Source organism: Corylus avellana, chromosome 5 (assembly GCF_965113065.1).
Source record: "Corylus avellana chromosome 5, dhCorAvel1.hap1.2, whole genome shotgun sequence".
In the NCBI taxonomy this organism is placed as follows: domain Eukaryota; kingdom Viridiplantae; phylum Streptophyta; class Magnoliopsida; order Fagales; family Betulaceae; genus Corylus; species Corylus avellana.
In genome coordinates, this window is record NC_142494.1 from 30,857,792 (window position 1) to 30,878,858 (window position 21,067).

At 36.3% G+C, this 21,067-nt stretch overlaps 4 protein-coding genes across 4 annotated transcripts; 3 read left to right on the forward strand and 1 right to left on the reverse strand.

The window, feature by feature from the left end:
- Positions 1 to 1,287, forward strand: LOC132183315 (UPF0481 protein At3g47200-like). The gene has a single exon (XM_088516985.1). It carries the CDS (start codon positions 7 to 9, stop codon positions 1,285 to 1,287), a length of 1,281 nt encoding a protein of 426 aa, XP_088373111.1. The 5' UTR covers positions 1 to 6.
- Positions 1,288 to 2,646: 1,359 nt separating this feature from the next.
- LOC132181081 (putative calcium-binding protein CML19) lies at positions 2,647 to 3,171 on the forward strand. Its single transcript, XM_059594140.2, has one exon. It carries the CDS (start codon positions 2,682 to 2,684, stop codon positions 3,105 to 3,107), a length of 426 nt encoding a protein of 141 aa, XP_059450123.2. The 5' UTR covers positions 2,647 to 2,681; the 3' UTR covers positions 3,108 to 3,171.
- A 3,059-nt stretch (positions 3,172 to 6,230) lies between these two features.
- On the forward strand, positions 6,231 to 17,229 carry LOC132182578 (mitochondrial Rho GTPase 1-like). The gene is made up of 15 exons (XM_059595863.2): positions 6,231 to 6,335; positions 6,689 to 6,914; positions 7,251 to 7,383; positions 8,457 to 8,606; positions 9,752 to 9,928; positions 10,115 to 10,366; positions 11,682 to 11,750; positions 11,918 to 11,973; positions 13,186 to 13,267; positions 13,583 to 13,794; positions 13,893 to 13,965; positions 14,566 to 14,678; positions 15,253 to 15,388; positions 16,763 to 16,949; positions 17,082 to 17,229. The coding sequence occupies exons 2-15, from the start codon at positions 6,697 to 6,699 to the stop codon at positions 17,153 to 17,155; spliced, it is 1,932 nt and encodes a 643-aa protein (XP_059451846.2). The 5' UTR covers positions 6,231 to 6,335; positions 6,689 to 6,696; the 3' UTR covers positions 17,156 to 17,229.
- Positions 17,230 to 18,225: 996 nt separating this feature from the next.
- LYK2 (Protein kinase superfamily protein) lies at positions 18,226 to 20,341 on the reverse strand. Its single transcript, XM_059596546.2, has one exon. The coding sequence runs from the start codon at positions 20,339 to 20,341 to the stop codon at positions 18,299 to 18,301; it is 2,043 nt and encodes a 680-aa protein (XP_059452529.2). The 3' UTR covers positions 18,226 to 18,298.
- Between the last annotated feature and the right edge of the window lie 726 nt (positions 20,342 to 21,067).

Consider the following 21,067-nt stretch of genomic DNA (forward strand, 5'->3'; position numbering starts at 1 on the left):
CAACGCATGGCTATGAACAAAGGAGATAATGTTATAATTGACATCGATCGCTTAGTGTCTTCAATAGAAGATATGATGCCCCATGATTTGCTCACACGGCCTAAGTGTTGTATCTTCAAAACCCCAGCCATTCTCTACAGGAATAATGAAAAAGCTTTTGTCCCCAATGCCTTTTCTATTGGTCCTCTACATCATGGCAGTTTAAACTTGAAAGCCACAGAAAAAATTAAAGTTGAGTATTTACAAAGCCTTGTCTCTCGGTCACTATTTCCGGATACAATGCTAATAACTCTCATCACTTCCATCATAGAGGTGGAGGAAGAGGCACGTGAGTGTTATGCTGAAGCAATTGATTACAGCCCAGAAGAACTTGTGAAAATTTTGGTAGTTGATGGTTGCTTTCTTATTGAGTTCTTCCTCAAGCACGCTTATGAGGAGCTTAGAAAAGAAGACGACCCTATTTTCACCATGTCATGTATGAGCAAATTTCTAGGTCATGACCTGATATTGCTAGAAAACCAGGTACCTTGGATGGTACTTGAGATTTTGTTCGACTTGACAAAGGATTCTAATCATGACATGCCCCTATGTCTACTTGTCGCATATTTCTTTCATTACCACTTTTTATCCTATAGAATATTGCCTCCCCCGCAGGTTCAAATTACTAATCTCAAAGGCATCAAACATTTGGTTGATCTATTCAGAAAATTGTCGACTCTATCAAGTGTGGAAGAAAAGAAAGAAAGAATGCAGGGGTGGGAACTCTTGCCTTCTGCTACGAGTCTACTGAAGTCTGGAATCAAATTCAAAAGGGGTACGTCTGAAAGCATATTGGACATAAAATTTATTGATGGCGTTCTAGAAATTCCTCCAATAGTAATTCACGACTTAACAGAAACTGCCTTTCGAAATCTCATCAGCTATGAACAATGTCACCCCAAATGTGAAGCTAGGGTCACTTCCTATGCCATGCTCTTAGACAACCTCATTATCACTACCAAGGACATGGATATTCTCATCGATAATCAGATAGTTGTTAATTGGTTGAATCATGAGGATGCGGCCCAGCTCTTCAACAAGCTTTACCATAACACTTATGTAAAGGACTACTATTACCAAAACATTTGCCATGAAGTAAATAGTTTTCGCCGATGCAGGTGGCCGAGATGGCGTGCGGTGCTTGTGCGCAATTATTTCAACACTCCATGGGCTGTTCTTTCCACAGTTGCCGCATTTATCCTTTTAGTCCTCACTTTGTTACAAACAGTGTACAGCATAAAAAATTAGTATTATATTAGAACTTGTTGAATATGAATGCCTTTTTTTTTTCTTTTTTTTTTTTTTTCTAATTGAAGACGGAAAAAAAAGGCTACAAGGAGGAGAATAATATGCAATATGCATGCTTCAATACGCCAATATATTAGCATATTGAAATACACATACTATCTCTAAAAATAATAATAAAAGAAAAAGAAATCAGCATACTAAAAAAGAATGGTTGTTTTGTGATTCGGATAGACAGCAAACAACACAAGTATTTCGATTTATTAAAGCATATTTATGTCAGATTGCTTGTGTTTTGGATCAATTAAAAAAAAAAAAAGGAAGAAAGATTGATCAAAAGTGAAGGATAAGAAAGAGAGCTCTTTCAACGGTATTAATATATTTTGAGAGCATTGTTTGTTTTTTAGTTTGAAAAATATTTTGATGTGTCATTTAAATAATATTTTGTAATTTGAATTGTTTGTTAATATCTTAGACTTGAGAAGAGAAAACAAAATAGACCAAAATGTTCTCACTTTAAATTACAAATAAGTTTCTCTTATTGTCATAAATTATGAGAGTTAAGAATTTTTCAAAAAAAAAAAAAAAAAAAATTGCGAGTCTCTCCCTATATAGAAATTTAAACACGTTTTGAATTGTCCGTCCACCCACCCAAGCAAGTGGGTCCAAAGATCATAATTCTCTCACAAATTAAGAAGTCAATGGAATAAATGAAGCAACTCTTTCGCCCCTATTTCCCCGTATTGATGGTTGAGGTAGTTTGGACGGTTTTATATATCATCCTCTGGAACGTTGAAGTCGGTCATTTGTTATTGTTTTGTCCATAATCTGAAGACCTTTTTAGCTTCTTCTGCGTTGATTCCTTTTGGAAGACACTTTCGGGTTTCCCATTTGGCATGGGGTCAATCAAGCCCATGTTTTTTGGGTTTAAGACTTTAAGTGGCAACTGAAGAAAAAACACAAGAAAAGAGAGAAACCTGTTGCGTATACACACACGTCATTAAACACTATTTTATATTCTTTGGCGTGAAACCAAGAGACATAAATAGTTTTTTTAAAAAAATTTAACCACGTCTTTTAACAGTTTCAAATAGAGCAAGCGTCTAGATTCATAATTTTGGTATGAGAAAAATAATTCCTTCCATTGTTTTTTTTGGATAAATAATTCCTCCCATTGTTGACAAGGTACGTACTCTGCAGATGTCAAGGTTTGTACTTTTGGGAAGACCAATGTCTCACCCCGAAATTTCTGTTGACCCGTCTCAGAAGTTAGATGGTCAACTCACGACACGCGGCATCATATTCATATATATACTAACATGCCTGTCTCACGAGGAAACAGGTTCCGTTTCAAATCCTCAATACAGTTTTTGTTGTGCACAGGCTTCCATTAGAGCATGAACAACAATCGCACACAATACGAACGTGTGTTCAATCACTTTGACGACAACGGAGATGGGAAGATATCACCCTCTGAGCTGCAGCAATGCGTTGAGGCAATAGGCGGGGAGATTTCGCCGGCAGAGGCAGAGGCGGTGGTGGAGTTGGTCGACTCGGACGGGGACGGCTTGCTGGGGTTGGAGGACTTCGTGAGGTTTTTGGAAGGAGGGGAAGAGGAAGAGAAGGTGAATGATTTGAAGGAGGCGTTTAAGATGTATGAGATGGATGGGTGTGGGTGTATAACACCCAAGAGTCTTAAGAGGATGCTTAGTAGATTGGGTGAGTCCAAGAGTATTGACGAGTGTACGACCATGATTGCTCAATTTGATCTCAATGGTGATGGGGTCCTCAACTTTGATGAGTTTCGGACCATGATGTTGTGATGCCTTCGTTTCACTAATTTGTTGTTCATTGATTATTTGTTGGTTATTGTTATATTTTCTTTGAATTTCCCGCCATATGATTAGTTTTTTTTTTTTTTTTTTTTTCGTACAGTAGTAGAAGATTTCTTAGAAATTGAGTTGGACATATGTAAAAATTATATTCATTTTGGACCCACGCCAGTTTAATAAATTTGACTGTTGGAGAAGTGCTTTTTTTTTTTTTTTTTTCCTTTACTCTTCGATCTTGTGGCAAAGGCGGCTAGTTTCGGCCAAGTTTATGTGGATGTTGACGACTGACGAGATAGTTTCTCACGAACCATGACAACCAGCCATTCAAAGAAAAATATTAATCCAGTTTAATATATCATATATATGAAGCTGGGTGGAGCTCAAACTTGAGATTATAATTGTGCTTCTAGTTCTAGCTACATGCTGAAGCATGTTTGATTTCAGGCGGAGCTGGAAGTTTTCTCTTCGTAGAAGCATGGCAACATTAAAAAAAGAAAAAAAAAAAACACAGTTTTTGTTTGAAGTTGTGCTCCTTAATTTCGGGATCCCAACGACCTGATCAAAAGGCCAAAAGCCTTAGAATACTAAAATAATTTAAACTAGAAGTCTAGAAGGAGAACAAAAAGTCAAAAACTGGTTTTTAATTTGTTTGGAATCCATTTGACTATTCACAGGCTGTTTGCTGATCAATTCACTAAACACGTTAACACATCGTCTGCTTCTGGCCGATCATTGTTGCAATTTCAATTTCAAGCTCCAGGATTCGTACGTGTTACACAAAAGAATAGAATATTATGTTCACTTAATGCTGTAAAAGCTAAAAAGATGAGTTAATTAAAAGGAAATTCTCCTTGCTAGCTGTCCAATGTGTTTCCGATCGATGAGATGACCAGAAGAAATTAAGGAATCACAGGTTAGGCCAGTATTATATGTCAATGGATGTTTTACAGTTTTTCATTCTAATTAAACATCACAAAATTTGGGGTGGCTTCACCCTGTGGTTTGCTCACTCCCAACCGATATTTGGAGGTGGCCGAAGCCACCTGTAGGGTCCCAAGGGATGGTTCGACCACCCCTAAAGCTAAACCCATAAATTAAATTTTTTTGGGTTTGGCCTTAGGGCCATGGAATGGTTTTGGCTACCCCAACCAGTCTTTGGGGGAAACCACCCCCTATGGGGAATATGGGGTGGCCAAACCACCCCATATTTTTTAATAATTTAATTTATTTTATTTTATATTTATTTTTTAAATGTAAATGATATTTTATTATTTTATATTAAGTAAAACATGTGACGGATTGGTAACTATTGAATGAAAATAGATGGTCAAGATTTAAAAAAAAAAAATGATTGGCAATTTTTCCCTATTACCGAGGATCCCAAAGGGATTGTAAAACGTTGGAAAAAGTGAGCACAGTAATATACAATCAGCTAGACAAACTCAGTTTCTTGCCTTTGGTAGGAGAATACAGAAACCGAAGTGTATGTCAATTTGAAAATTTTCTCAAGTTGGATGACCCCGCTTACGGCTTCTTTGATTGGCAAAACAAATTACAAAGGGCTCTATTCTTCACAGGACCATGAGAAACTGAGAAAGTCGCTTTACAAGGATAGATTTGACCGCGAAAGCAGCGTACGATAATGATATTGCTCCTCAAAACAATAACTGCCCGCGAGCCGTCGATCATTTGGTTTTTGCACAACGTACATATACATTTTGCTCAAATTCCAGGCCAGAAGGTATTTATTCTAAATTGTTTAAATTAGATAATCCAATATGTTGTATATATATATATAATTAATATTAATTTTTTTGTTTTTTATTTAACGACAGAAAAAATCTCACGAAGAATATGTTGTATATATATACTATGAAAGCTCCCAGCTATTTTTTATAAAATTTTAGACGCTATGCTCCGAAGTTTTAACGAGAAACCATGGGGCAAAGAGAACTTTGACTGCAAACTAGTTCGCATCCTAGAAAGCCAGCCGTATGGATTTCATGCAGAAACTTATAAGTTAGTAAATTTATAATATCTATCTACAAACCTGATTCTAATGATCCTATAACCAATTAATTGTTGTTGATTAATATATATATATTGACAACATGCACCTAACTTATCTATCATCAATGGAGATGTTGCCAATTTTCTGTTTCCTACACGAACCTCGTGTATGTACTTGGGAGGGGCCAATCAGTGATGGCACGAAATTTTTCCGAATTAGCTACGACACCTTTATAGGACACCATAAATCTTAAGAATATGACATTATCCTGCACGAGAGCACACTTTTAAGGTTAACATAAAAACTCTCAAAACTGAGGGTTTGAGATACCTGCAGTATGTGGTCAATGTGGTCCTCCGAGCTATGGCTATAAATAAGAATGTCGTCAAAATAGACGACCACAAATTTTTCAATGAAAGGTTCATGACTCTCATAAATGTGGATCATTCAAAAAGACCATCTCATGTTTTACTGCAGTTTTCCATTCCGGCGACAAATGTGTATATAGATGAGTCAAAAGGAAATTCTCCTTTCTGTCCAATGTGTTTCCGATGATATGACTAGAAGAAAGGAATCACCGGTTAGGCCTATGTAAATGGATTTGGAATTCTCTACAATTGTTTAACAATACATTAGGAAGAGCCTATTTGATGTGCACATAAGAATGACACTGCTGTTAGTCATGTTTGGAAGTGCTAATGAGTGTTAAACTTGCAGGGGTAAATAGATTTAGAGGAGAAATCAAGCAAGATGGAAGTGTGAAGAGCGAAGAGATTTAAGGTTGCTTTATGTTCTTGTGTAAAAACTTTGTTGAGAAGATCGCAAAACATTGTCCAAATGCTGTCAAAGGAATGTGTTCTGTTTTTTCTTTTTGTGAGACTGGGCCAAGGGTTTAAACTTAAATTACAAACTACCCGACCCATTCTAACAACTTTAACACTTGGGCCCATATTAACGCACGTTTCACACACGCATTACACTCAAAACGTGCGTTTAAGCTCTACGAAACAAAACGCAGAGTCTGATAACACGAAACGCAATTTTCCGTCTCTTCTCTTCTGATGTTCCAACTCCTATTCAGCTCGCGCCTTTTATGCCCAAGCTCTGATATAAAAGTTTACGTCTGAAGCTACATAACAGTGGCCACCACACCAGCGATAGCTAGGGTTTTCAGGTTGTGTTCTTCAAGCTCCAACATAACACACAAGGTAGCAATAATCTTCCACCTCAAAGTCTTTTTTTATTTACCTCCGTGCCATCACCTCCATCACAGTCTTCTTCAACCTCAAACACCAGTTTTTTTATTTTTATTTTTTCCTCTCTTCTTCCTCTCCACTCATTCCCTCACTATTTTCACGCCCCAAACCCTTACTATTCACCTTTTTTTTTCCGTCGCATCACTGACCATACCACCCAGAAGATTTACTACTAATTTTTTTTTTTTATTATTTTTTATTCTGATGCGCAAGTTCTTCACTGAATCTGATTTTTCGCCCTTGAAGCCTGCCATCGCATTTGCGCGAGGTTTATAATTAGGGTTTTTTGGGGTTTTCCTTTGCAGCGTCTTCAATGGCGAAATCTTCAGCTGGAACTCCGAACCCGTACCTCAAGACCGGGGTGCGAATCGTGGTTGCTGGGGAAAGAGGCACCGGGAAATCGAGCCTGATTGCGACGGCAGCGGCCGAGAAATTCCCGAAGAATGTGCCGCCAGTGTTGCCGTCGACGAGGCTGCCCAAGGATATCTTCCCCGACCGCGTGCCCATCACGATCATAGACACTTCGTCTCGGTATGCTCTATTTGGTTGCTTAGAAAGTGTAGGAAAATAGAAGAAAAGAAAGGTGTAATTATGATGTTGAATTCTGAATGTTGCCTTATATCGTGTGAGATTCGGCTTATTCTTGCTTTATTTGAAATCTCTGTTTGGTTACTGAGAAGAAGAAAAAAAATTGACTGACGCTGGTACAATTAGCTTGTTGGAAGCAGGAAAAGCGTAGAAGTTTCAGCTTCTTGCTTTTTGGATGACAAGGAAAAGAGTTATATAATTTTTTTTTTTTTTATTGTGGCAATTGCACTAATTTTCCAGTTTAATATTGAATTTTGATCGTTCCCTTTTCCCAATCAGTGTGGAGAATGATTATAAAGTCGCCGAAGAATTGAAGCGGGCTGATGTAGTTGTGTTTACTTATGCATGCGATGAGCCTCAGTCATTTGAACGATTGAGTACTTTCTGGCTTCCAAAACTTTGTAAACTAGAGGTCTCTATCCTTCATTATTATTCGTATTCATTTTCCTTCTGTAAATATTGATTCATGGAAAATATATACAGGGACATTTTTTTTGAAAGAAGGACACGCTCTTCTGGATACCTTAAGGGTCCGTTGTTTCGATGTAAAATATTTTTTTGGGAAAACTAATGGTTTTTCGGTGTTTCATTGACACCTTAAACTGATGTTGAAAGTAATTTTCATTGTTTGATTCGCACTAAATGATTCTGAAATCTACTATTTAAGTTATTGTTCTAAGAAAAAAAAAAAAAAACTAAAACATTACTAACATCAATTTGTTCATAAAATTCATAACTTCTAATTTTATTCTTTTACTTTGCATTAATTTTAATTGTGTAATTTCAATTTTTTACCAACCTCCCCCCCCCCCCCCCCCCGCGGGGGTAGTTTAATTGCCCAAAACTATTCACACACCAAAACACTTAACACAGAATCAGTAAAAACAATAATCATATCAAACAATAAAAGGGAACACAAAACACAACCGTATAAACTGCATCATACACAATCCACCTCTCTCCCTCTGTGTGTGTGATTCCACCACATATTTTTAGTTGCCATGGATTTTCACATCTATGGCGTCTCAAAGGTCGTGTCCATTTCTTATATTTTCTTCTTTGCGAAAACATGCCTTGCATTGTTGTTGTATTCCAACCCCATGTCGTCCTCTGTGTCAAACTTGTGCCAGATAAACTTGAACTTGGTCTTAATTGGCTCTGCTCAACTCTTATTACATGGAACTGACTTCTTTGCTTGGGTGGTAGGTGGGGTGGGGGGTACAGCACTTGTGCTCTGACTTCTTTGCTCGAGGTGTGCAATGAGGGATATGGGTGTTAGTGTGCTCCACTCCAAACACCTGGAAATATGGAAAATGTTTACATCAAAACAAGCAGAGTCTAAGCTTGAGTATAAAATCATGCGTTGTACTAATTTGAGCCCTTTAGCTTTCTTGTGTTTCTGTGTTTTTGGAAATTGTTTCCCTTAGCAATATACAGGGCCACCATGACTTTGACTCTATTTTTATGATTCAAATTGATGAGCAGGTGAAAGTCCCAGTTATGGTGGTAGGTTGTAAGCTGGATTTGAGAGATGAGAACCGGCAGGTGAGCCTGGAGCAGGTGATGTCACCACTAATGGAAAAATTTCCTGAGATTGAAACTAGCATTGAATGTTCAGCACTTAAACAATATAAGGTATTGTTTATTGGTGCTCTTTTCTCTCAGTCTGCCTTTCTTTTAATGATTTTTTACCTGTGTTGTTGAGTTCCTTTGTGGTTCATACTTGTCAATTCTTTTACAATATCCTAGTCTTGCAGATGGATTATCATAACACTATACAATTGTTTTTATTGTTAGAGACACAGTAGCAGAGCTTCATTATGTTTGAATTCCAGCACTTATCAACATATTCATTTTCGGTATTTGGTAAAATATATTTTTTGACAAGTAAATCATATCATTATGAAGCACAAAGGGGGAACCCAAGTACTCCCAATTTGGGTAAATTGGTAAAATATTTTAAGAGAAGGTAAAGCTTTTGGGGTCTTTAGGCAACTATTATTTTTTGTGTGTAACAAAAATGCCTGTGGAAACATCAGTTTTCTACTATAACTATAATACTATACTGAAATGGTGCGCAAATAATATTTTCTGATTTTCTTGAATTTTTTTTTTTCTGATGCCATGGGTTAAGAGTTTACATGGTTACAATAGGTTTGAACATGGATCAGCTTCTTAAATCAAATTAAATCCATATTAAATAAGAACCATTAGCTACTTTCTTTCTGTTCTTTAAAAAAAGATTGAATTTGAGAATTTGACTTAAAGATTAGGTATTGAAGATATCAAGACAATTTGAACTAGTCTGATCAATAAAGTAAATTGCAATTACTTATAAAAAAAAGAGTGAATTGTAATTTTTTTCTTCTGTAAAATCTGGTTTGAGATCAAAGTAGCTATTATTTATATTGATTATGTCATTTTAATTATGTGAACTGTCCCTGAAGATAAGATGCTGGCTTGGACACTGTAGAGGCATCTGATAGGTTCTAAATGTGCCATGCATGGCAGTCTTGTACTGTATACAGTTATGCCTGTGTATTATTTGCCCTTTTGGTTCGCCTCATTACTTGGATTTTGTATGGTAATAGATTTGTTTTGATTTAACTTTTACTTTGTGCAACAGGGACTCAGTTCAAGCTAGTGACTACTAGGATCTGATTTCAGTTTAATTAATCCCTCATTTAGTTGGATGACTCTGATTATCTGAGGCAATGTTTGATTCTTGCATTCTCGTTGTAATGTTTGGAGTTTAATGTTGAATTATATTAATTTTGTAGACCCGTGAAGTTTTCTACTATGCACAAAAAGTTGTGCTTCATCCAGCTGGTCCACTATTTGATATGGAAGCAGAGACTTTGAGCCCCAGATTTGTTCGAGCCTTGAAGCGGATATTTTTTCTTTGTGATCATGATAGGGATGGTGCCCTCAATGATGCAGAGTTGAATGATTTTCAGGTTTCTTTTGCTTTCATGTTTGCTACTTTTGTACTGAATTGAGTTTTTTGATTGTTTTATGTCCAAGTATGATGTTCCTGACAATTCAGGAATGATCTTGTAATGCTTGCAAACAAGTTTCTCACCTATCAGAGTCCTGGTATTTTCTGCTAGATAAATGAGGGAACTAATAATACTTGTAAACAGGTCAAATGTTTCAATTCTCCACTACAACCTTCTGAAATAGTAGGTCTTAAGAGGGTTGTCTTAGAAAAACTGGGTGAAGGAGTCAATGAACGTGGGATTACTTGGATAGGTTTCCTTTTTCTTCATCAACTGCACATAGATAAAGGGCATCTTGAGATAACATGGACTATTCTACGAAAATTTGGATACAACAATGATATCAAACTTGCAGAGGATGTCATCCCATCAACTCTCAAACGAGCTCCTGATCAGGTAATATATCGTTGGGGGAAATTACAATTACTATAGTAGCAATGACTTTAATTGAAATGATAAATGATTTATTATGTGCTGAAATAATCTATTTGTTTTAGGGAAGTGTGGGGAATGTAGTTAAGTTTTTAATTGTCTACTGCAAAGAATGTCTTTGCCCTGCGTTGTCAATTTTTCTGATAATAATCCTTACCCAATTCAACTAAGCCTTAATCCCAACTTAAATTTTCTAGTACAAAATGAATTTCTGAGAAGTGATAGAACCCTATCAAATGAGTTTTCTTGCAGGTGGAGCTAATGTGAACCTTTATATTCATATTGATTGATAAGTATATGTGAGCCCTTATGTTAACTCAATAATTGTAGCAATGTCATGTAATTTCTAGGGATAAATTTTAGCTGTCACTATGCTAGTGCTGTTCATCAACTATTTTTATGCGCAAGGTCCTTTTTTAAGGAATATGATTTGTCTGTCTCTGTTTTCATAATTGCAGCAACGTCATGTAATTTGTAGGGATGAGTTTTAGCTGTCACTGTGCTAGTGCTGTTCATTAACTAATTTTATGCACTAGGCCCCTTTTTAAGGAATATTATTTGTCTATCTGTTTTCATAGTTGTAGATGGCCAGAATTTGGTGTTACCCTTCTTTCTAATGATGGCAATGGTTGGTATGGCTTCAGCTGGGGCTGGGCTTCAAATCATGCTATGATGCATGCGATTGGTTTGACCTTAAGTTTTCTGTATTTTAATTGTATACTAGCATCCTACTTGGAAAAACTTTTGGAGGCTTGGGGGCTTGTGCCTACTTTAGCTTGGTTTAGAGTGGTTCCCCTTGTGGAGAGTGTTTAACTTGATTTCTATGATCAAAATAAAGCCTTAGTTCTCTCTGTCTGTCCTCTACTTGTGAGTAAATGTTTGTTGGACTTAGATCTTGAAATGAAATTAATTGCCAAGTATGGCCAATCTGGTCGATTAGTGATTAGACTGAGCCCTACCTTCAATAAAATGTGCCTCCTGAATCTGGGTTGTTCAGCCTTGGTATCCAGGATTTTTCTTCACGCGTAAAGCTTGGTTTGAGGTGGACAGACCCTAAATTTCTGACCATGATCCATATGCATGGAGTTTGAACTTGTATGAAACACCGGTCAATTCGAATTTGATATATAACACGCTCACACACAAATATATTACGTAATAATATACAAATCATATATCACCCAACCCATTCGAAACCCTGCAAATGAAACTGTTGCATTTCCTTCTGAGTCATACAATGTTTGTTTAAAATGCTTACTGTTGCTTCTCATTTGTGTAGAGTGTGGAGCTAACAAATGAAGCCACCGAGTTTCTAAGGGAAATCTTTGAATTGTATAGTACCAAACCTGTATGTGTTATTCTGTGCTCTATAAGTACTTGATTTCCAATTTCATTGTTTATAAGCTTGTAATATAATTTATTCAGTATTTACTGTGATAGACTGTTCAAGCAACTAAATAGTTTATCAAGTTCTTACCTCTTAAAATCGTGATCAATGTATGTTTTCCCTCGTAGGATGGGGAGCTGAATCCTCATGAGATTGGCAAAATATTTTCTAATGCTCCGGAAAGGTATTTTTGGTTTTCACTAGTATCTTTTAATATTATCTGGCTTGTTTTACTTTGTCACAACTCTTATATTTCTCTACTGTGAGAAATCTTGTTCACTTGATCAATCTGCATGGCTTTCCATCCTTTGGTTCATCTTTATTGAGTGGTTCAGCATGATAATCCTCATCAAATTTGCTACTAGTGCATCTTATGGCAATTGTAAGTCATTATTGGTCATACTAGCTTCACAATGTTTAAAGATGGTTAAGGTAATTACCTTAGTATATCATGGCTTAGTTACTTGTTGAAGTGATGGTACATGGCTAACAATACTTATTAGGTACCTTGCATATATACAAGATGCATTATTTATTAACATGCACATGCTGACAATCTACCCATCTGTTGTGTAGATAATGTGTTTTAGTGTCTTTTGTTTAAATCTTTTCTTTCTTTTTTTTTTTTGTAAAAAAATATATATAAAAATTTCAAAATTGCACAAATATTTAGTATTTTGAATTTTGATGTATCAATTTATTAATGTTTGGAACCTGGTTGCTGTGCAATTATTTTCATTTTTGGCAAAAAATAAATAAAATTTTTCTTACCTTTGTGATGAATGGTGAGAAAAAATTTATCTACATTAGAAAAAATAAATAAATTTTTTCTTACCATTCAAAAAGGGTACAAAATTTTTTATATATTTATTTTATAATTTAGAGTTGTTTTAAATTTATATTTTTTATTTTCCTGTTTATTATTATATGTGTTTATTTTCATTTACTTGTCTTTTTAAAGGTTTTTGGCGAAAATCTATTTATTGTTTAAAATTCATCAGTTGGGAAGTTTGTCATCTCACAAGTGAGCAGGAGTGGGAAATTTGATTTCGCTTGTAAATATAGGCTTCTTGTCAATACTTATTATTTTACGGTGCTCTCTTCCTGTTGCTTTTCTTCTTTTTAAATTATAAGCTGGGCATTCTTCAGTCTCTCTTTGAATCTGCTATAAAGCTAACAGATATGTCCATGCATATTCTGTTATGTGTGACTGCATTCCCACAATTTTGCCCCTTTCTCATCCTCCTAGCCTCCTTTCCCCTCTTGTGAAGTTTTGTAATATTTAATGGGATTTTTGGTCTATGATTTATTCCAAATGGTTAATTTATTTCTTTCTTATGAACTAAAATGATTAGCCACAAAAGTGTTTGGATGTTTGACCTACTTCTTTTGCCAGTCCTTGGGAGAGAGAGCCATATGTGGATGCTACACAGAAAAATGAATTTGGAGGGTTATCTCTCGATGGCTTTTTGTCAATGGTATGCGTTTCAGTCTTTCTTTTGCGCCCCCCCCCTCCCCCCCCACCCCCCCCCCGCCTTTTTCTTTTTTTCTTTTTTTTTTTTTTTTTTTTCATTTTCTGAGTAGGGGTCTTGGAAGTTTTTAAATCGGTCTACCAACTAATTATGATCTCAATCTAGCTATCGTACCCATAATATGTAAAGTTTTACACTTATGCTATATACACGTTTTTGAGATTTTAAAATGTTTATAAATATACAATATTCTTAAACAATTGTGATTCTTCTATTCTCTGGTAACCTATGCTTAAGTTTGTGACAAATATGTGATTGCAGTGGGCCTTTATGACATTTCTAGACCCAGCTCGGAGCATGGAGAATATGATATACGTTGGTTATCCTGGCAATCCTTTATCTGCATTCCGTGTGACTAGAAAAAGGCGTTTGGATAGGAAGAAGCAACAGACAGAGAGAAATGTTTTCCAGTGTTTTGTTTTTGGTCCCAAGAAGGCTGGAAAGTCTGCATTGTTAAGTTCTTTTATTGGAAGGTATTCCGAGTCATCCTTTTAAATCTGATACTTCCTGTTAATTTAGTTTTTGTGACCAAGTAATATAACATTTGTTGTTGATGAAATGTGAAATGCAGGTATTTTTCTGATAAATATACTTCAACCGACTTTGAAGATCATTATGCGGTGAATGTTGTTGATGAACCTATGGTGAGTGCTATTACATCATGCACCTTGACATTCCTGTTGAACACATGCTATGTGTGTGCATTGGTCTTATCAAACAAGATCTGTGCTAATACTTGCTGTGCATTCTGTAGAAGTTGCAATAAGGTTTTGTCCTTTATGTAGATGCAGATGAATCTATATTCTGAGGTCGAGTAATGTATAATTTGTTTGCTGTAACTATTTGAATCAGTGTGTGGTATTAACTCAGGCAGATGGTGGCTCTTGGTCTGTCTATTTTTATAAGTTTGTCTTGTAAGCATTTTTATAAGGCAAAAGAATAGCAAGTTTAAGATAATTTCTGTATCTTTAATTAATTTACAACTGATTTGTGGATTATATTTCACAAAGAAACCTTTTATTTGTTGTTTCTCGAGGTAGGGCCGACCTAAAGCCATTGGTTTTGTCTCCACGTAACCTCCGTATCCGATTGGAATTTGCAGTTTAGTTTATCACTATTTGGATTTTTTCCCCCACTTATCTGATGTTTGTGTAAATCAAAATGCTCTGCCAGTTGCTGTAATTGCTAATCTTGTTCATATCCCACCCCTTTGTCTGAGTATGTGTTTGTTATTTTCTTCACAGGGGAAAAAAAAGACCCTTATATTGAGAGAGATACCTGAAGAGGGAACTGCTAAACTGCTGTCAGATAAAGAATCTTTGGCTGCTTGTGATGTAGCAGTGTTTGTTCATGACAGGTAAATAGAAGGCTCTTATTGTTATTGTATTCAACTATAGCATGAATCACAGTAACACGTATTTGTTAAATAGTGTTGAACTTTTGCACTTTCTAAATTCAGCCTTCTCTTACTCTAATTTGGTTTGGCCTTTTCAAACTTGATATTTCGATATAGAGTCGTGCATTAATATTAGTCTTTTTAATATTGTTTTAGGCATGTCTGTTAATATTACTACTAACCTTGTGGTGCCTTTAGTAGACAGTTGCAAAGCATATGGACTAGAATGCTATAGCTTATTCTTTTTATCCTTTCTATTCTGTAACTTCCGTATGAAATTTCCCTTATTGTTGGTGCTACCTGTAGTCACAATGGAGAGGTCCTAATGAAATAGCGTTTTAAATTATCTGCATCCAAGGCTCATGCGTGTATGTAGGTTTTGACAGTCACTTTTGAAGCTACTAAATTTATTGGCAAATGAACATACGATTGCTTTAAACATGATTTCAATATGTATATTGTATGACCAGTACTATTTTCACAGTTGCATTTGTATGTAGGAGTTTCTGAGGATTGATACATTTTACTTTTACAGTTATGATAGGGCGACACAGTTGCTGGTAGAAGTTGCTAGCCATGGTGAAGATACTGGCTTTGAGGTGCCTTGCCTCATTGTGGCAGCTAAAGAGGATCTGGACTCATTTCCCATGGCCATACTAAATTCTACTAGGGTATTTATCTTTTTCAGCGACTATAATATCGTATGCATGTTCTATTCTTGCTCCATTATCCACAAATTATTTTTAGTGTGTTTAGTTGTTTGCTTGCTCCGAGTGTAATGGCTTCTATAGTTGGCTTGGCGTTCCAGTGCTTTTTCATGTAGGTTTTTTCCCTAGTGGATAATACTAAATTTGTTAGACCAACTCTTTAGACCAATTTGATTAGAGTTGGGGTGAAAATTTAGAACCGCTAACTGCTTTTGAAAGCGGTTATTAAAAACCACTAACCGCCTAGCGTTTAGTAGTTAATGAGTTTTTGAAAACCGCTAACCACTTTTTTTAAATATATATATTTATATTTCATATAATATATGACAATAAGTCCCTACAGTATAGTGGTAATCATTTTTAATGTTGTATTTAATTCTTTGTCTAAAATATTGGTAAATGTTGCATTTTTTTAATATTAATTACTTTTGGGCTCCTTCAATATGGGCTCTTTTTGTAGCAATTCGGCCCAATTTGTGGTATATAGCAATTTTTTATGCTAAAATGGCCTTGAAAAGGAAAAAAAAAAAAAAAAATTAAGTGAGCCCAAAAATATCCTAATTCTCAAAACCGGTAAAAAAAAAAAGGCCTAAAACCGGCTCAAAAAAAAGTGATTAGTAAGATGCGGTTAATTGCTAATCGGGCGGTCAACCACCTAGCGGTTAACAGTTTTTGTCACTAACCGCTAACCGCAATCGCCTTTTTACCCCTAATTAGAGTATTTAGTTGCAACTAGCAACTTGACATACATGGGCAAGTTTTTTTACCAATTCTAGATTTGGAACAAAAGTATTACAAAGGTGTACATGGCATATACGACTTAAGACAAGATCACCTAAAATTACAGTTGTTAACTATTTAAGCAATAAACAAAATTAACACTCTCCAAAGTCCAATGAACAGGTCCATATGCAGAAAGTACATTCTAGAATTTGTTCACTAGTGAAATCTGCATTCTGATTTTTCTAGTAATTTGGCTGGAAAAATTGGTCAGACAAGTTGGGTGAATGGTGAAATTCCAAAACTTGGACGATGTGGCCTAAATTCAACATTCTGGGAAAAGTACCAATGGTTATAAAATAAAAATGATCCAACAAACTTCCTAAAATCTATTCGAGTAACATTAGCTTCAAGTTGCCTGCATTCTATGGGTTTGGTTGAAAAATGATATCTACATATTTAGATAAATGTTCATGTGGTTTTGTGCATAACTATGAAAATACATGGTACTCGTGGTAGTGATAGTAATTATGATGGTGATGATTATGAGAGTAATATTGTTTTGTTAATCATATCTGTTATATCTTATATATTGTCAATGCAATTTTGCTTTTGTAGGTTAGTCAGGACATGGGAATAGAGGCTCCCATTCCTATCAGTACCAAGTTGGGTAATCTCAATAATATATTCTCTAGGATTGTAAGTGCTGCAGAACACCCTCATTTGAGCATTCCTAAAACTGAATCTGGGAGAGGCCGCAAGCAATACCACAGACTTATAAACCGCACACTTATGGTCCTTTCGGGTATGTTATGTTCATCTTTCGGGTTTATACAAGGATTATCATTTTTGCTGTGACAATCGAGCTACAGTTTTCTTGCTCTTTTAGCTTATTTTTTTTGTTCATACCTCTAAATCATGTTGTACCTTTTGACAGTTGGAGCTGCGGTGGCAATTGCTGGACTATTAGCAAGGAATAGCCGTTCCAATAGCAATTTTGCTTACAAATAATTGATGGACTATTAGCAAGGAATAATTATTCTATTGTACATAGGCAGTATACAAGAGAAGTTAGTTAGATAGTAGGGAAAAAAAGAACAAGAAAATCATAATAATTTATCATAAAAGAAGAAATATAAGTAACTGTCCAAAGATATGAAGTGTTGAAGAATAAGGATTTCAACTCCAAAGATCTCCCCAATGACAACACAAAAAGCACAAAGACCCCATCTTCTAAATAATAGCAGCACTCCCAAGTGTTTTCGGCAGTACGGCAGCAAGCAAAAAAAAATATAAACTACTCATCATATTATTTACAGATGGAGCATGAAAAGTTTTGCTTTTTCTTAGACTGACGTGGTTGGGGCCTTGGGGGTGCTGAACTTTGTTCAAGTTCATGGATTTTTCATTTTTCTGTTTCGATTTTTTTTTGTTTATGTTCTTTTTAGCAGCGATTAAAAATCATAAAATTACGTGATATTAGGTGAACTTACGCTTTTTCATGATTATCGCATGCTAAAATTTATTATTATCCAACCCATCATTAATCCTTCGCTGGCTAATTTTTGTAATTTAAATTCTGAAACCCAGAAACTCTGATTAAAATAAAAAATAAAAATCATAAAAAAAAGACAGATTACAAAGAAAGGCGGGGTTATCAATAATATTATTACATTTGAGAGAACAATCATCCAAAACCTCTATTGGTAAAGAGTTGGCAAATTACATCTTTGGGTTTCATACTTTCATGGTATCAAATCGCACTACCATTTCCGTAAAAGTTTTTTAGGGGCTAACGTGGCAGTGCCACGTCGCATTGCCATGACAAAGAGTAAGGGACAGTAAATCTAGCATTTTCCCATCATAAAAAATGTTAAACAAATTGCTTGGTTGAATGAACTTGGTAGCTTTTCAACTATGTGTCGAATTCAGTTTATTTAGAATAAAAGCATTGTGTTATTTAGATACAGAGAATACAGAGTAGCTAGAAACCTACACCTTTTTTTGTTTCAAGTAGTGTTTCTTTAATAGCATAATTACAGGATCCCACCGACCTTATCAAGAAGCCACAAAGCCTTAGATTAAAATAATTTAAACAACACTAGAAGTAGAACAAAAACTGGTTTTTAATTTGTTTGGAATCCTGTTGACTATTCACAGACTGTTTGCTGATGCCTTCACTAAAGGCTTGGAAGAGCTTTCACACATTAACACATCCTCTGCTTCTGGTAATTCTTGCACCAATCTTGATAATTTCTCAACAGCTTCTCCGGCACTTGGTCTCAATGAAGGGTCTTCCTCTACACAAGCTCTTGCAAGATTGGCCAATGTGACAGCTGCATCAAATGAATAGTTGTCGCCCAATGCACTGTCCATCCATTCCCTTAGCTCATCTGCATCTTCTGACTGCAATATGGACTTGATTTTCTCAGAAAGCCAAACACTCCCTTCTCCGTTGTCATTTGGCTTGGTTATTGGCGTTTGACCTGATAAAACCTCCAGCAAAACAACTCCATACGCGAAAATATCAATGCTTGGGGAAACAACACCTTGGCGAACATATTCAGGAGCCATATACCCCAGACTCCATGAGGCAGGATTACTTGAATAAAACTGTGGATCCCCTGTATCATCTTCAATATTGCATCTTGACATGCCAAAATTCCCGATTTTTGCATTGAAATCTTCGTCTAAGAAGATGTTCCGACTCTTCACATTTCTATGAACATGGCTTGGGTTCATTACGTGGTGCATGTAGTGTAAGGCCATGGCTACATCGAGACAGATCCTCAGCCGTTGAGCCCATGTCAAGAAACAATAGCAAGAGGCAATGAATTGGTTCTTCATGGCCAACCCACCATGAAGCCAATCTTTCAAGGACCCATTTTTGGCATACTCAAACACCAAAAATGAATCAGGATTCTCTGTCAAACATGTCCCAAGAAGCCTAAGTATGTTGGGATGATTGTGAATTGCAGCATGGAAAAGCGCAAGCTCAATCTTTGAGATTGTTTCTGGCTGCGTGCGCTTTATTGCCAGGTTCTTCCCATTGAGACGACCATGATACACAGATCCCTCGATGTGATTACTTGAATTGAAGTCCTCTGTTGCTCTTCTCAGCTCCTCAACAGTATACGTCTCAACCAGCATATTTCGGGGTGTAGCATCCATGATTTGACCATCGAGAGGATCCTGAGATCCCTCAAACGACACTTTCTTGTCACTTGTTGTTCTCACACTGAGACTAAGCTGCTGTAACTCCACATCTATTCCCTTGCTGGGATTTTGTTTCTTCTTCTTCTTCAGTATGATCACCACAAAGGCTGCTGCAATAGCAATGCTCACTCCAGCTGCAACCCCGCTAATTGCAATATATAAACCGATCCTCCACATTTTGGACTTTTTCTTGTGAGGACTAATTACAGGGATGCTGGTTGCCGGAAAATGTAAATTGGGTTGTCGAGGTTTTGCAAGAGGACCAACGATCGGCTCGCGGTCGATCGGAATAAGAAGAGACGTAAGAGGTATTAGGCCTTCTGGTCTGAAGTTATGCAATGATTTTTTATTTGCACGTATAATGCCTTCTGGGGTAGCATTAAACTTGATGGCCAACTTAGAAATTGTATCACCTTCACTTACAGGATAAGACAGCAAAAATCTTGTCTTCGGATTTGTTTCAGATGAAGGACAGACACATCTGAGTGGGATCAGCAACTTAACTTTATCACCAAGCCCCCATGGTGAGACTCCAGGGTTCTTCTCTTGGATGGCTTTGCAGGTTGTCAAGCCCTCCAGCGATTCAGCAATGCCATAAAAGCTCTCTCCCTTTATGGTAGTTTTTGTTAATTCAGCCTGTGAGAAACCACCTTTGCATTTGCAGTCAATTGGAATCAAGAAAGGCTGGTCTTTTGGAAGGTACTCTGTCTCTGCAGAAAACCCATTTGCTGCTGCAATCACAAAACGGCTGATGCCCAAGTAAAAGCTCAGATTGAAAAGAGACGAGTAGTAGGAATTGGCACGCAGAATTGCATATGTGCTGCACTGATATTGTGATGAATTTCCATTGCACTGGTAACCAGAAGCATCTGGAGATGTAGTATCACAACTTAGCAGGTTCTGTCCAAGTGCAGAGACAAACAGGCAAATGAATAAGACCAAAGCTCTCAATTGGAGCTTGTTGATTAGAGCCATGGCCATTTAATACTCACTTCTACATAGAATGGCTGATTAAAAATAAAAGAGCTTTCTCACTCCAAGAAAGTGAATATTTTGGATCAATACAGAAAGGGTGTTAAAAATAAAAGAAAGTTTCTCAAAACTGTGCATGGACAGGATTCTTGGGGTTGGCAAAATTATCCTATCTTTTTGCTCTAATTCTTGGGGTTAATTTCATATCAAGGATTGGCTATACATCCCAAGTTTCTTTTGCCAGTAATCATTGTCACCACTCTTAATTTCCTCGGGGAACTCATTGGGTTTAAAACCTGTTTTTACATGCATCAACATCTGTATTGGCTACACCATCCCTACACGTGCTTAGACTCAAGACCCTGGATCTATGCCATCTCAACATCACATAGTTGCACAAGTCAATCATACGTACATTTACGTATTACATTAATTTGACAACTCTAGAAAGTAGTTTCAAGTTGAGTGGATAGATTATAAAGATGTTTATAGATTAATTGATCCAGGGCTTTCTAAGCGATTTTATTGAGCTTCAACTGTAATTTGATTAGTCTTTTTAGAGTCACTAAGGCTAGGACTTTTCTTGAGTTGTGACAAATAGTATTAAAGGCAAGTTTTATTTTTTAAAATTTTAATTTTTTTTTTTTAATAGATAAAACAAGAGATTACAACAAATAACAAAGGGTTGGGCAACTCAACAATAAGCCCCAAACGACCCCATCAATAAGAGTAAAC